Source organism: Egretta garzetta, unplaced genomic scaffold (genome assembly GCF_000687185.1).
Source record: "Egretta garzetta isolate BGI_Z169 unplaced genomic scaffold, ASM68718v1 scaffold975, whole genome shotgun sequence".
Classification (NCBI taxonomy): domain Eukaryota; kingdom Metazoa; phylum Chordata; class Aves; order Pelecaniformes; family Ardeidae; genus Egretta; species Egretta garzetta.
Window position 1 is genome coordinate 62,534 of NW_009259633.1, and position 9,971 is coordinate 72,504.

Genomic DNA, 9,971 nt, shown 5'->3' on the forward strand with positions numbered 1-9,971 from the left:
TTCAGGTTCCTCAGGTGGTCACAAACCTGATCTTCTCTTACAGCAGGAGGGGTTTTGCCCTCCCAGTCCCCCTCATGCCATCCATCGACTCAGGAGGGCTGAGGAGAGTGGTTGCCAGTGAAGACTGAGGTGAAAAAGTTGTTGAGTACCTCAGCCTTCTCCTCATCTGCTGTTAACAGCTTGCCAGTCTCGCTCATCAGCGGGGGTACGCTTTCTTTAACCACCCTTTTCTGGCTAATATACCTGTAGAAACCCTTCTTATTATTCTTTGCATCCCTAGCCAAGTTTAGCTCCAGCTGCGCCTTGGCCTTCCTGACCCCATTCCTACATAACCGGACCGCGTCCCTATACTCTTCCCAGGATGCCTGTCCCTGCTTCCACTGCCTGTGCAGTTCCCTCTTCCTCCTTAGTTTGACCAGCATCTCTTGTCTCAGCCATGCTGGTCTCTTCCCTTCAACCATTCCGTTGCCCAAGCTAACTGCCTTGATTACTTACTGTTAGAATCTAAATAGGCTCGAATGCTTGGAAGGTATGGCATCACTGAGGTGATCATACCTCAGACTAAGTTGATTTCTTGTAAATAAGGGTTACAAGAAGCACTCCACAGTACCCGATAGCCAAGAACTGTTATGTGACAACTACTCACTTTGGCTATTTTGGGCTGCTCTCTTCTTGCATTACCTACAATATTCCTTCAGGAACTGCCGTCCAAACAGCAAACCCCTGGTCTCCCAATTGCATTTTGTGCAAACAGCTGTTTCTCTCGTCCTGGCCCGCCTGTCATTACCATTCCCAGTGAGTCACTAAAAAAGTATTCAGAGGGAGGCACAGATGGTGGTACTCCACCACTGTCCTCCCCCCACCTCTCTCCACCCACTTCTCAGAAAAATACAGTTCTGAAGACACTTCCAGTCCAGACATCCGCTCCCTGCCAGCCGCATGAGGTCATCAATGGAACAGGACAGGAACTGCAGAGAAATAGCTCAAGTCCAAACAGGAGCTAGCAAGAAGCCCCAGATGAAGTTGTGAGCGCTAAACAGCAGCTACTTCAACTTGCCACTACTGATAGCAAAATATTATCTATGAATATTCATGTATTACGCTCTAACATGGGTCTTGCATCGTATCTGACAGAAGCAGAAAAAAAGACAAAACAAAAACAACTTCCCCCCCCCCTCCCCCAAACCAACCCAAAAGAGAGTATCTGACCCAATTTACAAGTGGGAATAAAACAGAAATACAAGGAAATAAAGGAAAAAAAAGTCTTGATTAGCCTGGAATAAAAAGAGGAACCATGTTTATGCCACGGCAGAGCAAGTTCTGCTGTGTCAATTAGTGATTTTCTGACCCACTCACCTGATCTAGAGGGGTCACTTTTGGTGAGAATTACATTTTTTGGCCAAATGCCAATTCATGTAATTTTGTGACTTGATTATACATGAAGATATCAGGACTCCTCACATACAAATATATCTACAAATACACACATTTATGAGCAAACTCATTTCTCCCTTGACTCTGCAACTGTAAAAATCCAATCATACTTCAGTACTACAAATGGTTTAAAAAGAAAAAGAATCCCAGCATGGCAAGGGTGGGAAGGGACCTCGGGAGCTCACCCAGTCAACCCCCCCGCTCAAGCAGGCTCACCCAGAGCAGGGGGCACACGACAGCATCCGGGGGGGGTTGAAGATCTCCAGAGAAGGAGACTCCACAGCCCCCCTGGGCAGCCTGGGCCAGGGCTCGGGCACCCTCCAAGTCAACAAGTTCTTCCTCACGTTCAACTGGAACCTCTTCTGCTTCAGTTTGTGCCCATGGCCCCTTGGCCTGGCGCTGGGCACCACTGGGAAGAGTCTGGCTCCGTCCTCGTGACCCCCACCCTTGAGATATTTGTAGGTGTTGATGAGATCCCCTCTCAGCCTTCTCTGCTCCAGGCTGAACAAGCCCAGCTCCCTCAGCCTTTCCTCACAGGGGAGATGCTCCAGTCCCCCCATCATCATCTCTGTTGCCCTCCTCTGGACTCTCTCTAGGGAGTTCCTCATCTTTCTTGAACCGGGGTGCCCACAGCTGGACACAGAGCTCCAGGTGGGGTCTCACCAGGGCAGAGTAGAGGGGGAGGAGAACCTCCCTCGCCCTGCTGGCCATGCTCCTCCTAATGCACCCCAGAGTGCCATTGGCCTTCTTGGCAACAAGGGCAGCCTGCTGGCTCATGGTCAGCTTGTTGTCCACCAGAAGAAACAAGGCCCCATTCTAAAGTTTGAAAATAAAACCAAAATATCTCCAAAAATGAGTCATACATTTGAAAAAAAGCATGGGACAACCAGAGAGACATCATTCAGAAGTCTCAGATTGCCTCCCCTCTAAGTCTGAAGGCCTCATCAATAGGAAGAACACTTTCTTAGGTTCTACATCACAGGCTATTGACTAAAGTACTGCAGATGTTTTCTAAAGTAATCCCATCTTTAGATCTTTTCCAGCATGCGATACTGACCAGCAATTATTAAAGAGGGGACCATTACGATCTGATGGATTAAATATAGACACTGAATATAGGCTGACCTGCATAAGGCAAAATAGCTTTCACATACCATAACTACAGAATATGTTTTATATCTAGTCTGTGAACAGTTTAAGTTCCACTGTGTTATCTTCTCTTTTTCTGTTATTTGCAAAGTTGCAGTGATTTCCCATGCTTCTGAGGTAATACAATTAATTGGTCATAAATCACTGAAGGACACTAAACTGTAGCTGGGCTGCATATACTCTGGCCATTAGAATATGAACGCAATAGAAATATCTTTAAAAGCTAAAAGAAATCCCATCCCACAAAGTCAGGTGTGTCTAAGTCGGGGGGTGGGCGGGGTAGAGAAAATAATAATAAAAAAAGAGGACAAGCTCAGATATAAAGCCAGAACAATCCTCACCTTTCTTTTTATTTCAGGGACCCAAGTTGCATTAAGATTCTCACTGTCTTGGGATTTACAATAAAGCAAAGCAAACAAAAATTAAAATTCTTCAGCTGCAGCTCTGGTTCACACCAGCAGGACCACGGCACGCCGGGCTGTACCCCAGAGGCTGCTGTTCCCACTTCATCCTCAGAATCCTCCAACGGGCAGCGCGCTAACTCCACAGCTTCAAAACCCACAGGAAACTTGCCTGTATCTAATTTCCAGATTAATTTAAGCAGGATTTAAATAAGGTACTCTGCACACAACTTGCTTACCTGGTGCATGCTGAGAACTGTACAATAGTCCTGCTTTTCTCAGACTGCCTTACCGGCACTTAGCCCTCTCACAGCCCTGTTCTTAACAGGGGCTCGTAAGGCACATTTTAACTGAACTACCTCAATTTTTCCAGGTCCAGGTTAATAAGAGAATGGAACCAATGCAACTTATTGCCTGCCTTAAAAATCTCTGATTTGCAATGAAGAAGCCTCTTGAGACCAATTCTGTGTAGAAGAGCAACCACTAGATTTCCTTCATGAGCAGATTGAAGCTGTAGGGTACTATTTTAAATATTTTCTCTTCAAACAAGAGCTCCTTCACCAACTGGTATCTACACCTCTACAGACCCTGAGGAACCAGCTTTACAAAGCTACTCACAGAGTAAGCTTTACAGAGCTGCCCATCTAGCACTAGCCTTAGATGTGTTCCATCTGCCCAGAAAGTAGTCTCCTCTAATTCTTCCTCTTCATTCTTCTGTCACCCTTCACCTCTGAAGAAACCTGGTTAAGCAGATCTTGGATGACTATACCAAATTCCAAGAGACAATGATATCCATCCAAACACTTTCAAACTAAAAGTGGGAAACCCAAAAAGATGAAGACAGATTTTTTTCTTTAAACATCAGATTTTTTCTAGGAAACAAAATTTAACTGGGTCACCTGGCAAACAATTTAGGTTTATTTTTTGCTTAAAGACACAGACAAATCATACCCATAAAAAAAAATTGCTCCCCACTTTAAAGAGAGCGAGCGTGCATGAGGGAGAGGGGAAAGTAAATCTTACAGAAAAGCAATCAATGGGAAAGACCCTTCAGACTTTACCACACAGGCACAAAACGTTAATTTCTCTCAACGGTATCATCAGTTTACACGAATCATCTTCCAATCTGGCAGAAAGAAGGGAATTACCACAAGATGACAGACAGTACACTTCAATCCTGAACATATTAAATCAGCAATAAAGAGCAAGCAGCATCCTTTTCTTGCTCAGTAGGGAACATCTACCAATAAAAAAAAAAAAGGGGGGGGGGGAGAGAAGAAACCCACATGGCTGGATTCCATTCTGACACATATGAGAAGAAACACGCTGCTCAGGCACAACGGAAGTTACACAGTTATCGGAAGCCACATAATCCGGGCACTAAAATGCTTACCCCGTGCTAGGGCACAACGCAGAAGGAAAATATTTCCTACTGTGCCAGGGGAAAAGCACGGTACCATCACCCAGCAAGCCAGGAAGGAAGAGGAAACAAGAGAGCCAACAACATTCCAGTTTCCAACCTGGAGAACCTAAAATATTCCACAGTGAAAGACAAGGCTTGAAAAAGCCTTTGCCAAATCAGTAAGTGCTAATTTGATCATGAGGATGCCACAACACCCCAACAAGTAACCCATGCAGGGAAAAAAAGCTATCAGACAGCATCCATGAAGAATATTACAGCACACTAGCCTGACGTCTAGATAAGGACCACAAAAAGACGTTCTCTCGGGTTGCTTCTATTCCAGATAAACCCACCCTCACCCTTCTGTGAGCACAAGCTGCCGTGTCACAGCAGGACAGAGCACTCCTTACAGGGCTACCTGCACTGCCACAGCTTTCCTGTGTGGGCTACTGTGATTTGGAGACAGAGAAAGAAAACCCCAAACCAACCACAAAACGTCAGATTTGACGTATTAAACACCACTTATTTATAAAGCCATTTTTATTCAAGGAAGAAGTATTTGGTCCAAGCATAGTACAGGGATCCCTCTACTCGCAATCTTTGCTTTAGCTGCAATTTTCACCTCAATGTCTTTCACCATCTTGAGTAACTTGGCTGCATGCTCTGCCTCCCCTCCTCCAACCAGCCAGAATAATGCCTGTTTCACAAGACCGTTACATGTCAGGAGCTGAAGTCAAAACCTGCTAAATAACAATAGAACAATGGTGACAGCTCATGAACGAAAACCAAAATAGGCTGGAATACTATTAAGTAAGTACAAGTTATTGGCATCCCTCTGACAAGCTGCCCATGTCTGACCTTAGCAGACAGGTACTCCAAACAACTTCACGAAACACTCAGAGCTACTGCATACGTGCCATTACACCTGACAGTTCCGAAATCCAGACTTTTCTAGATTTTTCACTTCAGTGTGAAATTAGGTGCTAGCCAATTTTCATCTTGCACTCTTCTGTTAACATTTACGAAAAAAAAAAAAATCCCTTCTGCTTCTCAATTCCACGTTTGCTGCTTGGTTAAAGGGATAGCAAGCCTCTGACAATGCTGACGCAATGCACACCAGCATGATATTATTCACATCATTTTAGGTGCCTTTACATTATAGAAAAATTGAATACTTGAAAACTACAGCATCTGAATGTGATATTATAATGCAATATGATAATATGATTATGGGGGAGGAGGGGGACCACTAAGAATTGTTCTTCAGCTGCCTCCCACCCTGCCTCAGCTGCCATCAACTTTACATCATTCACCTTTTCAGCTTCCCAGCACGCGACACAGGGAACACCAGACACCTTCCTCTGCTATTAGGCCCTCCTCTTCTCATAGACATAATTTTCAATCTGAAAATCTCACACTATGAAGATTATAAACCCTCCTAACCATGCCCATAGCTCTGAATCAATAGCCCAATGGTAATCAATAGCCCAAGCAAAACGCTACAGTATCCAAGTCACCTTTTATCTCTCAGACTACTGGAAAGAAGTTAAACACACAAAATCTCAGACTGAGGATATTATTTCAAATATAATGATCTCATTACAGTTCTGGTTTAGTTGTTAAATGAACTCCTTTCCAGCAACGCAGCCACAAGCCCTCTTTTAAGCCGTATTAGTGGTCATAGCAAAAATTCAAAGGACAATTTACAAAAAGATTGCTTGTGAGGAAAACAGTTCTTTCTGCTCTCACTTGGTATCTTAATTATTAAACTAAGGAGTCTGCTCCCCTCCTCCGGGTCATTTAATCTTTAACTCCCATGCAAAGCAGTATGGCTTCAGCTACAGGAGCCAGGAATTCCCACTCACACATGCATGAGCACCCTGTAGCCACTCAGCAAACACGGGTTGAGGGGTTGGAAAAGGGGTATCTGAAGTTCTCCAAGGAGACCTTCTGCTTAAGAAGCGCGTGCTCTGGCTGCCAAGGTGCATATGAGGAAGGCTCCAACACTACTACTCAGGTTTTGAGCAACACAGTGTTGCTTCACTCTTCACAAAACATACTGGCAACCACCAGGCATGATTTGCAGTGTCTGAAGGCTCATCCAGAGACAAAACAGTGGAAATACCTTGTTTCTGACAAGGTGTGGCAAAATCAAATGCCCAGCTGCTCAGCCTCATCAATGCCAAGGCAATACTCAGAAGCAGAGATAAGGTGGCCAAGAGACTTTAAAGACGATTTGTCTAGAAAGTAAGTCCCCCTGACTGAGCAAGAAAGAGCTAAATGAGAACATTAAAGCTGTTGCTGTGATGTTAGGCATTTTTGCCTGAACTTTTTTGCAAATCTGGACGTGGAATTGAACAGAGATCAAGCATCTTGGAAAGCATTTACTGTGAGGCCAATGACAGGGAGAGTCCACAAGTAGAGAGTCCGCAAGGGATGGATCTGGGGCTCCTTCATGGACAGACAGTGACTGCAGTGCAACTCATCTCTCCCTGCCACCCAGCGCTTGGTCCTCAAGATTTTGGATTGAAAGGGAAGGACTTCGATCTGACTATATGTCAAAATTTCTCACTACTTCAAACCTCATCCAAATCTGTATGGTCAGAAATTATCTGCTAGTAACCAAGCAGCCTCTGTGAATCAATAGTAGGGACAGTTGTTGTGAAGCACCATAGCATAAACTGCACACTCCCTGCCCCTCCAGATGTGTACGATACATTCTGGCAAGGCAGCGTAAACCATTGAAACCCTCGAACAAAGTCCTCCTTTATACCCTGCCAGCAGTGAACTCATACAAACTCAGCATTTCCTCCCCAGTAAAAGCACTACAGCGGAATATGTCCGTCTTACTGGGGAAGACTCACACAGATTTATCCAAAATTCATCACCCAGCCAGTGGAAAGGAAAGCTTCCTAGTTCTTAATCCACATCATCCTTTGAGGGACAAAGGCAGACTGAAGTATTCAGTGAGCCATGACAAAACATGCTGCTGAATATTCAGAACATGTTTTTACGCACGCTCCATACTTTTCTGCTGCTCCAGAAGTTACTTTCTGTGGCATACAGGTTGGCTAGCTTGCTTAGATCTTTGTGGGAACATGGGAAGTTGAAGCTCACAATCCATTTCCTCGCCAAGTACAAAATGCAAACTGAAATACTAGCCTTACTTTGAAAAGCGTTGGGGGCAGGGGAGTCACCAATACAAACATTGCCTCCCCTCTTTGCCTTTAATCCTGTTCTTGAAAACCTGTCTTTGGTCTCAATCTCACCTTAATAAAAACATTTTAAATTTCGAGTAAAAAAATTCCATTTATCCAAAGGCATGAGAAGACCCAACTGCCATGAAGGGAAGCAGCAGACAAACTGGTTCGTCTCATTCCTGTTCTCCACGTGCAGCACACAGGATTGAATGTTTGCAGAAAGATTTTAGAAATACCAACAGTAAGACTTCACGCATTCATTTTTAATATAGGCTCTTCTTCCTTTAATAGCAGATCTATAGCACCTACTGTGTTCTGATCACACTTTCATTAATTGTCTGAATGAATAGATACAGCAGGCTTACATGCATATTAAACACTGAGATGACACAAAAGCTACACACATGCTGGACGACACGAATAATATCAAATTATTTCAACATATTAAGCAAAGATCAGGAAAGGTAACATACTCGGGAAAACACGATCGACTGTATAAGCACAGGATGAGGAACACATTTCAGCAGCGCACCTTCAAGGAAAAGGGTGGCAATGCAGCACCACTCTACTACATCGCACCATGATGATACCGTGCAGTAATGCACGGCACTAGCGTATTCTTGTGCCCTTGTAGGTATGCATGTTAATGCCCCTGTTGGAAAACTTTCCTCTGCTTTGGCAGTGCACTTCCAGAGAGACATGGAATGAGCGGAGAGAAGTCAGAATAATCCAGGGAAAAGTACTACAGATCTATCAAATAGGACACACTGAGAAACATGCAAGAATCGGGTTTTCAGTCTAAAAGAAGGTAAGTGCAAGGAAAATACACTGTCACAATTTAAATTTGCCAAAGGTTGCAGTTCAGAGGAAGAGAATAACCTGTTCTTCACGTCCATTGGTAAGCAGCGAGGCAATATTGCACCACAACATATACGAGTTAGATAACAGGAAGAACCCATTCAGTGCTAGGAATACTGGAGCTATGGAGTCCTCATCACAAAAAGCCTTTAAGAACATGTTGGATAAGCACATCGGGGTCGGTTGGTTTTTGGGGGATTTTTTGTTTGTTGTTTGTTTTTTAAAATGAATCTATATAGCCACTAAGGAACACAGACAAGAGGTAAGCTGCATCCAAATTATTCCCCTTACAGAACATCACAGCTTCTTTTAAAGCACCAGCAGTTTCAAACCCACTTATGCTTACCTCTTCGCTTCCTCCAGGTGACAAAGGTATTCATAGGCTACATTCTGGCGTCGTCTTTCATCCATTTCCTCTGCTGTTAATCTCTCATTATCCAAGACAGCTGCAAATAGTCAAAACACATTGTCAGGTGGTTGAAGATTGAATGTAACTGAACGGGCACACCAAAAATCAGATCCAACCTTTCCCACAGAAACTCATCACAGGTTTTATTCGATTCAGAAAAATGAAGGACCAAATACATCCGTTCTTTACAAGCAACAGAAGAGACCCTGTTTCCTTCTCCTTCCTTCCTTGTCACATGAACTTGCCATCATCTCTCTTTTTGGTTTCTCAAGTTGACAGTGATCTAACTTTTTTCCATCTTCCAATTTCTTAGAAACATTCCTTCATTTTCTTTTCTTTTTCTTTTTTTTTTTTTAAATTTTTTTTTCCCCGAGCTTTGCCTTTCTTTTCCTCAAAAGCACACCAGTGACCCCATGTCCCTCCATCTATCCTCCAGTTCTGGTAGTCAAAGATTAAGGAAAGACAACAATATATATTCACATCCTATACTCCCCCTGTATCTTTATAGTCTATCTCTAAAAAAGATGGAAATGCTACTCGCAATCCTCATCTGGAAGGGAATCATTCAGATCCACAACCTGTGCGGCATCTTCGGATCAAGCTGAGGACCAACATAGGGGTATATGCCTAAATCTTCCAGATCCTGTGTGTTTAGAGCCTCAGTGACAAAGCCTGCTCTTTCCACTCTTACAGCTAAATATCTCATCCGTGCTCTCACGTAAAAAAAAAAAACCAAACCAACCCACAAGTTTTTAGGTTTTATGGACCAACTTGACAAATACGAAAGGTCTCATAACATTATTAGTCAAAGGTTAGCTTACACCCAAAATGTCTTCAGCAAACACATGCAAGTAGTGAGGTATCAAGCACTGCACTTGGGATCAAACAAGATCTTGGTTCAGACTGCAAAGGATCTCTTAGAAACGGGCTTGGAGCACCGCAGAGGCACCGACCTCATCACTTCAACCCCACCCACAGTTACAAGAGCTGGAAACTGCCCCAAACCACAGGGTAACGCCTACCCGTCAGGGAAAATTCCCTCCCCGCCCGACCCAATCCCTCCTTCTCACTTCACGCCGAGCGCGGGGCACGCAGCCCTTCCCCGGCATTGCCCGCCC

General features: G+C 44.0%; 1 protein-coding gene across 1 annotated transcript in view; it reads right to left on the reverse strand.

The window, feature by feature from the left end:
- IQGAP1 (IQ motif containing GTPase activating protein 1) overlaps positions 1 to 9,971 on the reverse strand; it is a 71,357-nt gene that overhangs the window by 58,746 nt on the left and 2,640 nt on the right. Inside the window, exon 2 of the mRNA XM_009638489.2 lies at positions 8,791 to 8,890. Within this exon, the coding sequence (XP_009636784.2) occupies positions 8,791 to 8,890 (100 nt within the window). The remainder of the gene's footprint in view (positions 1 to 8,790; positions 8,891 to 9,971) is intronic.